Raw genomic sequence first — 18,431 nt, forward strand, 5'->3', positions numbered from 1 at the left:
GCTCTGTCACAAAGTTTAATATTCCAATATTTAACCTCACGCTCTGCTACAAAGTTTATCATCCCCGGAATCTGGACTGCGGATGAGAACGTTGTTGTTTACCACTCAGAGGTAACAAACAAGCCCCTTTTTAGCATTCGTCATAACATGCGATAGTAAAATTGCAGAAAGATTAAAAACCTATAATATACTAATTGAAGTATTCTTAGACTTCATACACAATATTCATACGGTGTTGTAGAACTTGTCTAACATATATAAAGCCATCTAAGAGTGCTAATACCATAATAATCAATATGTCATATAGGCCTTAGTAGAAAGGCATCCAAAGAACATAATGAAAATCTATGCTCTTAAAATTCTACTAAAGTCTTCATAAGGCTGGAATACAAATGATAGCGTCCCGAACATGATGACATACCAAGACATTGAGAAAGATTTCCAAGCTTATTCTAAAAGACTTACTTACTTCAATGGCCGGAAGCTACAGTTGTAGTAAAATAATGTAATGGGGTTAGTACGACACACGTACTAAGTATGGGTATATGCACATAACACATAGAGAAGTATCATTTATCATTCTTTAGAAAACATGCTAAGTAATATGAAAGTCCTCAATGCACATACCATATAACATATACAAGTAACAATTCCATCACTTAAATCATGATCATAATTGATGGCATATTGTCATAAAGTCACGTTCACAATTCATATTCAATAAATCATATAAATATAACACACAAAACACTTACCAATGATCTCATCCCCAACCTACAAGTGCAATGGCCATGTGAAGCCCATAACCCCACATAACCAAGTAGATAAGATAGGAGACCATAAGTAAAGCTTTGATTCATATAACAATATAACTCAATAACATATCATTATAAGGATCACCATTCATGTAAGAGTAACATCATATATCATAACCATGTATCTTTCATACACTACAAGAAACACTGTCTTTAAGAAAGGGAATTCTAGTCCCTGAAATTAAAATCTTGTGTCAAATTTGCAATTGAGACAAGAAAAACTTTGTCGCCACTCGTCCTAGAATGTACAGTTGCTATTTGTATGTAAGGATGAGTTCAAAATTCTCGTCCCTAAATAATTTTGCGACGGACCAAATATCTAGTCATGAGATTCTTTTAGGTACAAAATACCTGGTATCAATTAGACCAATTATATCATTGGTATTCATTTCGTTAATACTCTTTTGGAACTGTACGCAATGTGGTCCTAATATAGTTTTAGAGACGAGTATGACCTGGTTCTAAAATATCATTAGAGACTATGATAAATCTATTCCTAGAACAACTATAACGACCTTATAAAACTAGTACTAGATTAGTTTTAGAAATGAACAGCAATCTGCTCCTAAAACAGCTTTAAAGACGAGCAACAACTTTAATCCTAGTTTGACCATTAGAGACAATCAATAAGTGTAGTGTCTAACCAGCCACCTTTGATCCAAGAGACATTAATATCACAAGAATCTATTTTCATCAACAAATACAAAAATAATTACTAAACTATATGGATACAAAATGGATGATATAGTAAAAGGGCATAAGAAGATAGAGATAATAGCAGTGCGATTAATAACAATAAATTAGTTAACCTCCTATGATGTTAGTTTCGTTATCTTTGTTTAACAAAAATACATGGATAACATCCAATGTTTCACAAAACATTAATAGCAGATTACTAGTAACGTGTTAGTGGATCTTCTAAACTTGCCTCTTCACTGAAGTATGAAAAAAGTCTGGCAAAAAATAGTCTTTGTCAAGTGATATACAGAAACATCAGTAGAAACTTTAAGAAATAAGAAAAATATATTAGAAAACTTTGAGATACATTAGAAAAGAACCCAAAATATATTTTGAAGAACCACAAAATAACATAAGTAAGATAATATAAACAAATGGAATGAATTAGCAAAACAGACGAGTTAGATTAACAACATCTAGGCAGAAACCATTAAAACAGGGTAGCTTGCAACATTTTGTTGCAGCAAGTAGAAAATTAAAAAAAAATTATGTCGTTAAGAAGTTGTGTGGGAAACAAAAAACAGAGTCATCATAAATTATATGCGCAGTTGTTGTTAATTCATCTAGATGTTATGCCTTCTTATTTTTATTTGAAGGCAATGCATCAGTCTGTCAACTTATCTCGTCTTGTCTCGTCAACTCACCTCCACTCGTATCCTCATCTAACTGACTTTTCTTAAATTGAAATGTTCGAATGTAGCTCTAACTATTCTCTAAACAAACACTAAATTTGCATACAACTATAGACAAGTAGGTGGTGCAAACAATTATGGGTACCGTCGTAGTCGGGCTACAAACTAAACACGAATGTGGGAGTAGGAGGAGTCATGTTTGACAGCACGAATAGCTCTAGTAATGAGGAGCAGGAGGAGTCATGTGTGACAACACAAATAGCTCTTGTAATAGGACTTAAAATATCTCCAATCTACAAATTTAAACTAACTGAGAATAAATAATCCACCTGACTAACAAAGGTCATGATTCATACACTAATATTTATTTTGAATGCAGGCAGCTGCTCTATAGGCATGGGAATCCATCGATCAGCAACAGTCGCAGAGAATAAAACAATGTGAGATATAGTATTTCTGTTGAGTCAGTTTTAAATAAACTGATATGAGCATACCACCTGACTTTTAGGGTCACAAAGATCACACTCCTCTGGCATGTATTTATAGATTAAAATAATTAAAGAACGTTGTTGTATAGGATACAGTGACTAGAATAAAAAAGATTGACATTGATTATAGGATGATTGTTGAAATGATACAACATATCCTTGCAAGTAGGGGTGAAGACTAAATCACAATTCACGAGGCAATAATATTCTCTTCCAACTAATTCAATCTGACGTACTAAGAGAATAAAGCTTAAATATGAACCATTAGAACTGCTTAAGGCAATGGATCATCTCTCGCCTTACCTCGTTTTGTCTCGTCACCTATCCTCAACGTATCTCCACCTCTAACCAACTGTTTTCAATTAAATTAACAGTTTAAATTTAAATTTAACTATTCTATAAGTAGTACTAGCATAAAAGATGAGCTAGATTAACAACATTTGGGCAGAAAATGTTAAACAGATCAGCAATGTTACAGGAATCTAGTTTGTTATTCCATATTACTGGCAGTTGGAAAAAATGTCACAGGAATATTTTTCACATTGAAAGACCCATATATTCATATTTGATCACACATTGATTATGGGGTTACATTTCAACTAATAAATTAAAAATATGGGTATATTGTTACTAACTTGGTTAGCTTAAAATGTAGTGGTCATTCAATCGAAACGCGCGATGTTGGAGCTGCTACATCTAATTGATGAGACATGAAAAGTTCTCTCATTTTCATGATTTCATTCATCGCATCTTCTAAGGTAGACAAACGATTATGCAAGGACTTGTTTTCCTCATTCAAGGATATGTTCTCTTTATTCAAAGATTTGATATCTTCTCGAGTTGAATGTAGCGCACATAACAACTCAGCTTTCAAAAAAGTTCCGCCTTTCATGTCTTTTGCCTTTAATCGACCCCCAAATCTAAATACGCGGCTACGAGTTTGAGGTCCACAACAATTTTCAATAATCTCTATAGGAGGTAGAGATGGATCTGCTTGAATTATTTCTTTGATTTCAGCCTACAAAATTTATCAAAGACCATTTTCGATGATAACATATAACGCCTTTAAGTAATAAACATATTTAATTTACAAAATGCACATGCTTAGGAATTGCTTCTGGTTTAACAATATTTTTATCTTTCTTACAAATCTCAAAAAGATAGTTGTCAAATCTGGTCGATTTCCATCTTTTCGCCCTTATCATCAAAGTCAACATGTCAACTAACACACTTCATAAAAGTGGAAAGCCTTGAAGCTTTTAAATTTTGATACAATGGAATCTCAAAATCATTCAATGGGTTGTAAAACTTTTTTGCATTAGCATTTGGTTCCTCTCAAGTAAGTCATTACAATCAGTATGTGTAGTTCCTCCATCAATATTAGGATATAAAACTCTTAATAGTTCTTCTACTTCATCTTCACTCTCACATTCGTCTACTGCATCATCATCTTGTTCTTCATCTTCATATTATGATTCTGATAATGGCTCACCCAAACGTTCTCCATGGTGATACCAAAAAGTATAACTGCGAATTATTCCATGTACTAGCAAACGTGTCTCAACTGTTTTAAGAGTTCCTAAAGTTGTTGTAACATTTGACACAGGGACATCATATTTCATATTAATCTCTTGTTTTTTTTTAAAATCACAATCCAAAAATGTTTGCACACCGAGTAAGTACATTTCATCGAGACGATGATCAACAAGTTGCATCCACTCCTTAACTAGGTACCATAACCTTTATAAGGACAAAAGATATAGATTGAAAAACAAAGGATAAGAAAATTCTAAGATCCATACAACTAGTTACAATAAGATCCACACATCTTCTCTTTGTAAGACAAAATGAACATAACTTCTATCTGTAAGACCAAATGAAAAAGACCTCCCAGTCGTTGTTGCTAAATTTCTTGATTAAATTTCTCTTATTCACGTTGTTTTTGCAGATTTTTATAACAAAAAAGTAGACTTAATTACCATTATTTTATATATACCTGTAAACTGATGGACATAATACATTTTACTCTTTTTTCAAACTTTTTTAAAGTTAAGTATTACCCATGTTCGAATTCATCTATGTTTTCTGTTCAAGTGCAGGAGAATGAGAAAGATCAAAATCGGAAAAAAAATTGGATAATTGCAGCAAGTTTAGCCTGCAAAGACAAACATTCCATACAAACAATGTAGGACTCCTACCTGGTTGATGAAATTACTAAGGAAAATCTGCACGACAATCAAAACACTTCAACAGGAGAAGTCTTGGTCCATTAACACAAAACTTGTCACGAGCAGACAGGTATGACTTCTTAAAAATAGAGAAAAAAACATAATTAATTTATGTTATCTGGTCTCTAACTCGTAAAATCACAGAATCCACACAACTTCTCACAAAATGAACATAACTTCTATCTATAAGACCAAATGAAAAACACCTCCTAGTTATAGTTACTAATTTTTTTGATTAAGTTTCTCTTTTTCCAGTTGATGTTGCAGATTTTTAGAACAAAAAAGTAGAGTTAATTACAACAATTTTATATATACCTATAAACCGATGGACATGATATTTTTCTCTTTTTTCAGACTTTCTTAAAGTTAAGTATTACACATGTTCAAATTCATCTACGTTTTCTTTTCAAGTGCAGGAGAAGGAGTAAGATCAGAACCGAAAAAAATGAAGAATTGCAGCAGATTAAGGTTGCAAAGAGAAACACTCCATAAAACAAGGTAGGAATCCTACCTCGATTGATTAAACTACTAAGGCAAATCTGCAAATCTATCAAAACACTGTTGCCAATCTGTGTTAAGAAAATCAGAAATTACTTGTTGTAATAAATCATTCAGAAACACGAAGTAACTGAGATTTTTAGAATCGGTAAATAAAATGAACAGAAATTTATTTGTAAAAAATAATTTAATCTGTAAAACTTACCAGAATCTTGAATACTCTTTTTAAAGATTTAGGAAGAAAATCAAGTCCATTGAATTCACAGTGTCCCCTTAAGGAAATTATTCCCCTCTAGTATCCGAGGTTTGATTTGGAATATAACCTCCCAGGGTAAAATGATCTTAATCAGTAGAGTATAGATACCAAAAACTGTACTGTCAGCGAATCAATCCACAGTAGGAAAGTACACGAAAAAATGTGTTTTTTTAAGAAGAAGGAAGATCAAAAAATTCGTTGGGAAATATTCTGAAGACTGAATGGTATTTATAGGCAAGAACAATATATTCTGAAAGGTTGCAACCCTTTTAGAATTGACATGACCATTAATGAAAGTTTTCAAACTTTCAAATGGTATTGACTGTTCCTAAAAGTTCCAATCTTTCAGAATAGTGGCATGAATTTTTTAAATATAACAGAATTTAAAATCGGTCACGCGCGCGGATCCGAGTCGGGTCGGTTTAACTAAAAAGTTGAAAATATTTCGGTTAATTTCTGTTATCAACTGATTAATTGAAAATAATTTTTGGCCATTTAATTAATTAAATAAATAATTAAAATAAATTTGTCCAAAAAATTATATCTCAATCGATCATTTGCAAAAGCCAAAGCCAAAGCCGAAGCGAGCGAGCGACGACAACGACGGCGCGAGGGGGGTCCCTCTTTCCAACCCTTTTAATAATTAATAGGAATTTTTATTTATTTAAACTCTCCTATTTTCATTTCCATTACCGATGAGGGACTATTGCCTTTTTTTATTAAAGCATTAGAGGACTTTTCAAGTTCTCAACCTTTCAAGTTCTAAACTTTTCTAATTCTTCTCCTTCCCTCTATTTCCCATCAATACTTGCTACATAACCAACAATCCCCCACATTGATGGGGAAAAGCTATAACATAGTAATGCACGGACAATTGTGTACTTTACAAGCAAGGATTAATTGCATCTAGATAAGTAGGTTTCCCGTTGGACTTTCCGTAGTGAACAATTGTCGGATATACTCGGTCAATCGGTAGAAGTGATATCTTTGAACCGTCAAACTTTGGTGTATACCTAGACAACCATATGTCACACAATTAACCCTTTACTGTTTATGATTCTTACAATTGTGTTCGTTTTAGCCATGAACACCTCCTGGTTTCATGAGTGTATAGAGAATAGACTTTTGACATAAAATTATCTTTGAAGTGGCTTCCACTTCACACTCACATAGGTAATTTCTAACCTTGTCATCTCGTAGATACACTATTTGGTCAAATATACCAATCTTAGCAAATCATTAAAAACTTTAAGCTTTATTACCTCATTAACAAGCCTTAAAATCTTAACCTTTTCCTGAACATTGTCTTCATCTTGAGAATGGATTGAGTTAATTGACAATGTCGAACCGTCAGCCACAACTTTGTTTTTCTCCTTGAATCTTGCTCTTGGGATCTCCAGTCCGCTAGATAGAGTTACCGTCATGCTGACTTGTCCTAAGCCGTAAACCCATTCCCTTAGATGATCTTTCTACTGCCTCTCTCACTAAGCCTTTCGTTAGTGGATCTGACACATTATCGTTTGACTTTACATAGTCAATTGTGATAATTCCACTAGAGAGCAGTTGTCTTATGGTTTTATGTCTACATTGTATATGACGAGACTTTCCTTTGTACATAACGCTCCCTTCCCTACCTAATGCTGCTTGACTATTGCAATGTATGCAAATTGGTCCAACAGGTTTGGCCAGAATGGAATATCCTCTAGAAAATTTCAGAGCCATTCCTCTTCTTCACCAGCCTTATCCAAAGCAATGAATTAAGATTCCATTGTGGAGCGAGCAAGACATGTCTGTTTGGAAGATTTCCAAGAGACAGCTCCTCCACCAAGCATGAATACATAACAACTCGTGGATTTTACATCATTTGACCCGGTGATCCAATTTGCATCACTATATCCTTCAATCACAGCAGGATATTTATTATAATGCAAAGCATAATGTTGTGTCCATTTTAAATAACCCAACACACGTTTCATAGCCATCCAGTGAGTTTGATTCGGATTACTAGTGTACCGACTCAGTTTACTAATAGCACATGCTATATCTGGTCGCGTGCAATTCATAATATACATCAAACTTCCCAACACCCTGGCATATTCCAATTGAGAATCACTTTGAGCTTCATTATTTTTAAATGTACAACTTAAATCAATTGGAGTTTTGACTACATTGAAATTCAAGTAATCGAACTTATCCAATACTTTTTCAATATAATGAGATTGAGATAATGCTAGTCCTTGGGGAGTTTTGATAATCCTGACCCCTAAGATCCAATCAGCAACTCCTAAGTCTTTCATATCGAATTTGCAGGACAACATGCGCTTAGTAGCATTTATATCGTCAATTTCTTTACTCATTATTAACATGTCATAAACATACAAACAAACAATTACTTCATGATTCATAACGTTTTTAATGTAAACACATTTATCACATTCGTTAATCTTAAATCCATTTGCCAACATTATTTGATCAAATTTAGCATGCCATTGTTTGGGTGCTTGCTTGAGTCCATAAAGTGACTTCACAAGTCTGCACACTTTCTTTTCTTTGCCAGGAACTATAAACCCTTCAGGTTGTTCCATGTAAATTTCTTCCTCTAACTCTCCATTTAAGAAGGCTGTCTTTACATCCATTTGGTGGTTTTTAAAATCATGCACTGCTACTAGTGCTATTAACATCCTAATTGATGTTATCCTTGTTACTGGAGAGTATGTGTCAAAGTAGTCCAGACCTTCCTTTTGTCTGTACCCTTTGACTACCAGTCTAGCCTTATATTGGTCAATAGTCCCATCAGGTTTCATTTTTCTTTTAAAGATCCATTTTGATCCTAAAGGTTTATTTCCTGGAGGAAGATCAGTCAATTCCCAAGTGTGATTGCTTAAAATTGATTCAATCTCACTATTGACTGCTTCTTTCCAATAAGTTAACTCTGACAAAGACATAGTTGCTTTAAATGTTTGAGGCTCATTTTCAAGCAATAGTGCTACAAAATCTAGTATGAAAGAAACAAATTTTCGTTGTCGAGTACTTCGCCTAGGTTGCTCACTAGTTAGAATATTTTCCATTGATTCTTCTCGTGGTCGTTTAGGTCTTTCACTTGTTGACTCACTTTCAGTTTTATACGGATAAATGTTTTAAAAAAGTTCTGCATTATCTGATTCAATTATCGTATTAACATGAATCTTAGGATTATCAGATTTGTGAACCAAAAATCGACTGGCTTTACTATTCACAGCATACCCAATAAAGACATAATCTATTGTTTTGGGTCCAATTTTAACCCTCTTAGGTAAAGGAAACTCTACCTTGGTTAAACACCCCCACACTTTGAAATATTTCAAGTTGGGTTTTCTTCCTTTCCACAACTCATATGGAATTGATTTTTTTCGATGGGATACTCTATTGAGTATTTTATTAACTGTAAGGATAGCTTCCCCCCAAAGATTTCACGGTGAACCAGAATTGATCATTAAGGCATTCATCATTTCCTTTAATGTTTTGTTCTTCCGTTCTGCCAAAACATTTGACTGTGGTGTATAAGGTGCAGTAGTTTGATGAATAATACCATATTCCAAACATATCTCTGCAAAACGAGATTCATATTCTCCACCCCTGTCACTCCGAATCATTTTTATCATTAGATTCAATTGGTTTTCCACTTCATTTTTGTATTGCTTAAATGCATCAATTACTTCATCCTTACTATTAAGCAAATATACATAACAAAATCGAGTGCAGTCATCAATAAAAGTTATAAAATACTTTTTCCTACCATGAGATGGTGTTGACTTCATATCGCATATATCTGTGTGAATTAAGTCTAAAGTTTTAGAATTTCTTTCAACAGACTTGTAAGGATGTTTAACAAACTTACTTTCCACACAAATTTCACATTTCTACTTATTGCATTTAAAATCAGGCAATACTTCTAGATTAATCAATTTTCGCAAGGCTTTGTAATTTAGATGTCCCAAACGGGCATGCCATAAATCACTTAACTCCAGTAAGTAAACAGAAGCAGAAGTTTTATTAATACTGTCAATAACCATTACATTTAGTTTGAAAAGACCCTAATTGAGGTAGCTCTTTCCTATAAACATTGCATTCGTACTTATTACAGCTTTATCACTAACTAGGACACACTTAAACCTGTTCTTAACGAGTTGTACTGCAGAAACTAAATATTTCCTAATAGTAGGGACATGCAGAACAGTGTTTAAAGTCAACACTTTGCCGGATGTCATTTTCAGCATTACTTTCCCAATTCCTGCAATCCTTGCTGTTGCTGTGTTTCCCATGAATAAATCTTCATCGTACTCAGCAGAAGTGTACGTTGCAAAGGCTTCTTTTGCAGAGCAAATATGTCTAGTAGCACCTGAGTCGAGAAACAACTCCTTGGGATTTCCAACTAATTTACACTCTGATATCATTGCACACAAGTCATCTGCATCTTCCATCTTTTCCACGATGTTTGCTTGAATTTTGCCTTTGCCTTTGTTTTTGTCCTCTCTTGGAACATGACAATTCAGAAGATCTATGACCAGCCTTGCCACAATTATAACAGTTGCCTTTGAATTTCTTCTTGGACTGTTCTGACATCTGCCCGTTGGACTTTTTTCTCTTTTTGTCTTTGGTAGGAGCTTCTTCAACAATATTAAATCCAATGATTGTTGAACTCTTACGCGACTTCTTTTCGGCATTTCTGTTATCTTCCTCAATCTTGAGACGAATCACAAGATCTTCAAGCTTCATTTTTTTACGCTTCTGCTTTAGATAATTCTTGAAATCATTCCACAAAGGAGGCAACTTCTTGATCATTGCAGCCACTTGAAAAGCTTCATTTACTACCATATCTTCAGCAATCAGATCATGGAGAATAAGTTGAAGTTCCTCCACTTGTGATCCAACAGTTTTACTATCTACCATTTTATAGTCTAAAAATTTTGCAACCACAAATTTTTTAAAGCATGCATCTTCAGTCTTATATTTCTTCTCAAGTGCATTCCATAACTCTTTTGAAGTTGTTATTGCACTATAGACATTATGTAAGTCATCCTCTAAAGCACTCAAAATGTAACCTTTACATAGGAAGTCTGATTGTTTCCATGATTCAACAATCATAAATTTTTCATTGTCTGGCATATCATCAGTAGGTACTGGAGTATCTTCACTTGTAAATTTCTGCAGACCAAGAGTGGTAAACCAGAAAAATACTCGTTGCTGCCATCTTTTGAAATTCACACCTTTAAATTTACCCGGTTTCTGTACTTGTGATACAAGAGTTCGGGTTGGTGCAGCAACAGCCACTGTAACACCAATGTTTTCCATTTCTGATAAACAAAATTGATACAATATAAGTTAGCAATAAATTATAATTGATGACTTAAAGGAGTATTAAATCACAATGATTTTTGTCTCCACCAGAAACACATATCTAAAATAATTTCCTTAAGATTGTTGCCAATCTATGTTAAGAAAATCAGAAATTACTAGTTGTAATAAATCATACAGAAACACGAAGTAACTATGATTTTTAGAACCAGTAAATAAGATGAACAGAAATTTATTTGTAAAAAATAATTTAATCTGTAAAACTTACCAGAATCTTGAATACTCTTTTTAAAGATTTAGAAAGAAAATCAAGTCCATTGAATTCACAGTGTCCCCTTAAGGAAATTATTCCCCTCTAGTATCCGAGGTTTGATATGGAATATAACCTCCCAGGGTAAAATGATCTTAATCAGTAGAGTATAGATACCAAAAACTCTACTGTCAGCGAATCAATCCACAGTAGGAAAATATACGAAAAAATGTGTTTTTTTAAGAAGAAGGAAAATCATAAAATTCATTGGGAAATAATCTGAAGACTGAATGGTATTTATAGGCAAGAATAATATATTCTTAAAGGTTGCAGCCCTTTCTGAATTGACAGGACCATTAATGAAAGGTTGCAAACTTTCAAATGGTATTGACTGTTCCTGAAACTTGCAACTTTTCAGAACAATGGCAGGAATTTTTTAAATATAACAAAATTTAAAACGGGTCATGCGCGCGGATCCAAGTCGAATCGGGTTAACTAAAAAGTCGAAAACATTTCGGTTAATTTCTGTTATCAACTGATTAATTGAAAATAATTTTTGGCCATTTAATTAATTAAATAAATAATTAAAATAAATTTGTCCAAAAAATAATCTCTCAATCGATCATTTTCCAAAGCCAAAGCCAAAGCCAAAGCAAAAGCCAAATCCAAAGCCGAAGTCGTAGCCGAAGCCGAAACGAGCGAGCGACGACGACGACGGCGCAAGGGGGGTCCCTCTTTCCAACTCTTTTAATAATTAATAGGAGTTTTTATTTATTTAAACTCTCCTATTTTCATTTACATTACCGATGAGGGACTATTGTCTTTTTTATTCAAGCATTAGAGGACTTTTCAAGTTCCCAACCTTTCAAGTTCTAAGCTTTTCAAATTCCTCTCCTTCCCTCTATTTTCCATCAATTCTTGCTACATACCCAACAAACACTTCAACATGAGAAGTCTTGGTCAATTAACACTTCTAAAAAATAGAGAAAACAAAGAATTAAATTATGTTCTTTGGTCTCTAGCTCTTAAAATTTTTGTAATGTGTCAGATTTTGCATTTCGAGTATTTAGAGATCTTTGATGGGTGAGGGTGTCTGCAAATTAGCATAAAGATACAATTTTTCAAGATAGTAACTTTGTATCTATCTGACCAGAAAGAGATATCAAGAAAAGGGTTACTGGGGGGAGGATTAAGAGACTAGTAATTACAAGGAATTTTCATGTGAGTTGAGTATATATGGGTCCACTGATTGTTACAGAGAGGTGACCATTGCACAACAATAGCTCAATCACAAGAATGACACAACTTAATATTTTTTCAAGAAAAGCTTTAATGGGTTCTATTTCTACCAGATCGAGCTGTAACAACGCGAGGAAGAAGCAGATACCTTTATCAATGTCTTTGAGCTTAGGGGAGACAACAAAAATACAAAGAAGAATACACATCTATCCACAGCACAACAACAAGTCGATATGAAGAATGGCCCACCTGTAATTTTTTCTCAAGCAAAACTTTATTGGATTCTGTTTCAACCAGATTGCAGCAACAACGTCAGGAAGAAGAAGACAACATTATCAATATGTCGTTGATATTAGGAGATACAACAATTGCACAAAGAAGAATATACATCTATTCGCAGCACAACAACAACTCAATTAGAAGAATGAAAACACCTGAAATTTTGTCTCAAGCAAAGCTTTAATTGATATTGTTTCAACCAGATTGCAACAACAACATGAGGAAGAAGAAGAAACCTTTAACAATACGTAGTTGAGATTATGGGAGACAACAACAGCATAAAGAAGAATACACATGTGAGTTGAGTATATATGGGTTCACTGATTGTTACATAGAGGTGACTATTGCACAACAATAGCTCAATCACAAGAATGACACAACTGAATATTTTTTCAAGCAAAGCTTTAATGGATTTCATTTCTTCCAGATCGAGCAGTTACAACGCGAGGAAGAAGAAGATACCTTTATCAATATGTCTTTGACATTAGGGGAGACATAAAAACTATGAAGAATGAGTAATCTGTAATGTGCAGATTCTTAGAAGAAGTTCAGAAGAAGAAGAAAACTCATCTTTGCATTATACAATCTGTTAAATCTTTTCTACATGTAACTAACATGTTTAGTTAGTATTTATACAGGAAAGAGAAGAATATTTTGTAACTACTTTAACTGCCTATTTGCTAACTACTCCTCTAATTTCTCCTATTTACATAATGAACCTCAACTAACTAAGTAATACCATCTTTAATACTCCCCCTCAAGTTTGTAGGAGTGAACAGATTCAATACTCCAAATTTGGATAATAAATATTCATGTTGAAACTTGCTAAGACCTTTAGTTAGTATATCAGCCTCTTGCTCTTTGTTATGCAGATATTCAGTATGAATTAGACCATTCTGAATTTTCTCTCTTATGAAATGACAATCCAATTCTATATGCTTAGTTCTTTCATGTAATACTGGATTGGCAGCAATTTGTATAGCTAACTTGCTATCACTATAAATGATAGCTAGGGTTACAACATCAGCTCCTAGTTCCTTGAATAGTTTTGTTATCCATACTACTTCAGCTACAACACTTGCCATGCTTCTATACTCAGCTTCAGCTGAACTTCTAGATATAGTTCCTTGTTTCTTTGATTTCCATGATATAAATGAATCTCCCAGCATAACAATGAATCCAGTAACAGATCTTCTGGTGTGTAAGCATGCTCCCCAATCTGAGTCACAATAGACCTTTAACTGTATGTTATTCTTGCTTGTTAATAATACACCTAGTCCTGCTTGTCCCTTGACATATTTGACAACCTTAAGTGCAGCATTGAGATGAGATTGTTTTGGTTGATGAAGAAACTGACTAAGTGTTTTTGTAGCAAAAGCAATGTCAGGCCTAATAACATTTAGATACAACAATTTTCCAACTAATCTTCTATATACTGTTGGATCCTCCAGTAACTTATCTTCCTTTCCTATTCCATTTGTTTCATCATACTCCTTTGTAGTTAACTGTACATAAGGATCAATAGGTGTAAAAGCTGGTTTAGTAGCTCTAAGTCCAGCTTCAGAAATGATTTCAAGAGAGTATTTCCTTTGATGCATGACAATCCCTTCTTTTGATCTAGCAAATTCAATTCCTAGGAAATACCTGAGTTCTCCTAGGTCTTTCATCTTAAAAGCATCCTGCAAAACTTCTTTGGTTTGTTGAATAAGACTAAAGTCATTACCTGTAATCATCATATCATCAACATATACTAGAAGTATAACCAATGATGTTTTTGTTCTCTTAATGAACAATGAATAATCTGCATGAATCTGAGTAAATCCCAATCTGATGAGTGCATCTGTGAGCTTCACATTCTACTGTCTAGGGGCTTGCTTCAAACCATACAGGGATTTAGTGAGCCTACACACTAGTTTCTCCCCCTGCACAATAAATCCCTCAGGAAGCTGAAAGCCTTGAGGTAGATTCATATAAACTTCATCAAATAAGTCCCCTTGAAGGAAGGCATTTGACACATCCATCTGATGAATATGAAAGTTTTCAACAGCAGCCAAAGCCAACTCACTTCTGACTGTAACCATCTTATCAACAGGAGAAAAAGTTTCTTTATAATCCAGTCCCTCTCTTTGGTTAAATCCCTTTGCAACTAGTCGAGCTTTGATTCTTTCAACCTCCCCTGAAGCTTGATATATTATTTTAAAAATCCACTTACAACCAATGGCCTTTTCGTGTGGAGGTAAAGGTACTACCTTCCAAGTCTGATGAGTTCCCAAGGCTGAGATCTCAGCCTGCATGGCTTCAACCCATCTGGGATCCTTATATGCTTCTTCAAAGGTACCAGGTTCAACCTCATGACCAAAAGAGGAAAGAAAAGCCTGATAGGACTTAGACAGATAATCATAGCCAAGATATTTGTCAATAGAATATAGAGGTCTACTAGGAGTGAGATGAGCGGAAGCAACATAATCTTGCATCCATAAAGGAGCTTTGGTACTCCTCTGTGATCTTCTAACCTCAAAAATTTGAGAATTAGACAATTCTGCAGACTATTTAGTAGACTCAACCATAAAAGATGGAGACACAGGCTGTGATGCTTCTAATGGAACTTTGACAAAAGGAAACAAGTGTCATTCAGTGGAAGAAGAAACTGCAAATGGAAATGGGGTTTCCCTAAATTCCACATCTCTGCTAATGAAGAACTGTTTTTCCTTAAAGTTGTAGAGAAGATAACCCTTAGTAGTAGTACTATATCCCATATGAACAGGAACAATACTTCTTGGTTGAAACTTATCATGTATATACATATTCTTTGCAAAACACAGGCACCCTAAAACTCTCAAATGTTGTATAGTAGGTTTAGTTTTATGAAACACTTCACGAGGAGATTTACCATGTAACACTGGAGTAGGTAACAAATTTATTATGTAAGCAGCTGCAAGTATGCAATGACCCCAAAACTTGATAGGAATATGCCCTTGGAATTTGATTGCTCTAGCCACTTCAAGAATATGTTTGTGTTTTCTCTCTGCAACACCATTTTGCTGAGGTGTATGTATGCAAGTTCTCTGATGAATAATACCTAAGCTTGTAAATAGTTTGTGACACTCAGCATTTACAAACTCAGATCCATTGTCAGTTCTAACCATTTTAACTACAGCATTGAACTGTGTTTTAGCAAAAATGAAGAAGTTTTTCAGAACAACACAAACATCACTCTTCATTCTTATTAGAAACAACCATAGTAATCTGGTACAATCATCAACTATAGTAACAAAGAATTTATGTCCATCATAGGTAGGGGTGTTAAAAGGACCCCAGAAATCAATATGCAATAGCTGGAAAGGAGAAGTAGAACTAGTAGTACTATTTGGAAATGGTAATCTATGTTGTTTTGCCAAGGGGCAAATGATACAATTATGCAGATCTTTAGAACATTTACTAGGTGAAATATCTAATAGATGAGCCAGAACATTGGAAGAAGTATGTCCTAGCCTTTGATGCCACAATAAAGCTTGTGAATCTGTGAAGTGATTGTCTCCATGTGCTAAATGTGATGAACATTTTTCATTTGTGTTGAGAGAAGATAAGGATTTGTTAGGCAGTATATAAAGACCATCATGTTCTATACCAATCATCTTAACCTCCCCATTGGAGAGGTCCTGGAGAGTAACAAAAATAGGAAAGAAGCACACAACACATTTAAGATCCTTAGTAATTTGTGAAACTGATAGTAAATTGAATTTAAATTCAGGAATAAGAAGAACATTTCTTAGTGTGTTTTGAAAAGTTATATTGCAGGAACCTATATGAGTAATTTGATTTGTTTCACCATTGGGTAATTGAATATTTCTAGGTTTATTACTAGGAAGTGGATGTTTATGAGTAAGAATATCAGAGTTAGGAGTCATATGATTTGTTGCACCAGAATCTATTATCCAGCCAGTCATGGTTGAAGTTACAATAAAAGCAGCTCCATTACCTGCTGATTCACCTACTGAAGAGCAATTAGCTTGGGCTACATTAGCATTGTAATGTGATGTAGATGCTCCTTCAGAATTTTCTTGCTGCATATTAGTTTGTCCAAGCATGTGTAAGATCTGATTATATTGTTCATGCATCATAGTCATGCCTTTTTGATATTCAACATGTTCAGTGTTTATCGATCCTCTTCCATAACCCTGTCTTCTTGAATTTACACCTCTATTAACATATATATCAACATCACTTACTTCATTGTGAGCAGTAATATTTTGCCTCCTCTCCCCTGATATGTATTTTTAGGATTCTTCTTCTTTCTTTCAAATCCTGGGGGAAAACCATGAAGCTGATAGCAATCAGCCTGTGTATGACATGTTCTTTTACAGTAATCACAGAATGCATTTGGATCATAGATAGAATTGTTGTAAGGTCTTAATCTAGGGACCATAGCATTAGTATTGTTTCCTGAAGTGAATATGGCATTTAGTTCAGAACAATTAGCTCTACTGGAGATTTGTGACATGGTTCTCTGACTTTCTCCTTCAATTAAGATTGAATATGTTTTGTTCAATGAAGGTAGAGGTATCATCATCAATATATGTCCTATAGCTTGTTCATATGAGTCATTAAACCCCATAAGAAGCTGAAGTAACTTCTTATTGTGTACAAATTTCACAAATTCTCTTGAATTTACACACTCACAACATGGAACAGGAGTTAGACTATAATACTCTACCCACAGCTCACGTAATCTAGAGAAATATGTTAAAATTGAACTAGTACCTTGACTCACAGTGGCAATTTCTTTGTGTAGTTGGAAGATACAAAATCCATTAACTTTATCATATCGTTTAGCCAGATCTTTCCATACAGATGCAGCATTTGTAGAATAAATAATACCTCCAAGTAACTCTTTTGAAACACAATTCATGATCCAAGATAATAGAATTTCATTGCATCTTTCCCACAGATTCACTAGATTTGGACCATATGCTTCCTTTTTACATGAACCGTCGATAAATCCCAACTTATTTCGACCTATAATTGCAATCTTTAATACTCGACTCCATACTGAGTAGTTATCAGCTCCAGTCAATTGAAATGAACTTAGCAATAGACAAGAATTGTCAATGGTGTTCAAGAACAGAGAATGATTATGGCTTAGTTTTTCAGGCAGCTCGTTATCAACTGTTGCCATGGGTTCGTCTGTTGCTTATGTAGATGATATGCAGTGATTTGAACAATCATTTACTGCCTCCAAAGGCTCTGATACCATGAAAACTATGAAGATTGAGTAATCTGTAATGTGCAGATTCTCAGAAGAAGTTCAGAAGAAGAAGAAAACTCGTCGTTGCATTATACAATCTGTTAAGTCTTTTCTACCTGTAACTAACATGTTTAGTTAGTATTTATACAGGAAAGAGAAGAATATTTTGTAACTACTTTAACTACCTATTTGCTAACTACTCCTCTAATTTCTCCTATTTACATAATGAACCTCAACTTACTAAGTAATACCATCTTTAATATGACAACAAAAATACAAAGAAGAATACACATCTATCCACATCACAACAACAAGTCGATATGAAGAATGGCCCACCTGTATTTTTTTCTCAAGCAAAACATTAATGGATTTTGTTTCAACCAGATTGCAGCAACCATCAAGAAGAAGAAGACAACATTATCAATATGT

At 34.2% G+C, this 18,431-nt stretch overlaps 1 protein-coding gene and 1 long non-coding RNA gene across 2 annotated transcripts; one reads left to right on the forward strand and one right to left on the reverse strand.

The window, feature by feature from the left end:
- The first annotated feature begins 4,404 nt into the window (after positions 1–4,404).
- On the forward strand, positions 4,405–13,503 carry LOC104649214 (uncharacterized). The gene is made up of 3 exons (XR_743181.4): positions 4,405–4,971; positions 5,318–5,399; positions 12,592–13,503. It is a non-coding gene; the product is annotated as an uncharacterized lncRNA (long non-coding RNA).
- Positions 13,504–16,982: 3,479 nt separating this feature from the next.
- Positions 16,983–17,933, reverse strand: LOC138338527 (uncharacterized). The gene has a single exon (XM_069289497.1). It carries the CDS (start codon positions 17,931–17,933, stop codon positions 16,983–16,985), a length of 951 nt encoding a protein of 316 aa, XP_069145598.1.
- Between the last annotated feature and the right edge of the window lie 498 nt (positions 17,934–18,431).

Source organism: Solanum lycopersicum, chromosome 9 (genome assembly GCF_036512215.1).
Source record: "Solanum lycopersicum chromosome 9, SLM_r2.1".
Taxonomy (NCBI): domain Eukaryota; kingdom Viridiplantae; phylum Streptophyta; class Magnoliopsida; order Solanales; family Solanaceae; genus Solanum; species Solanum lycopersicum.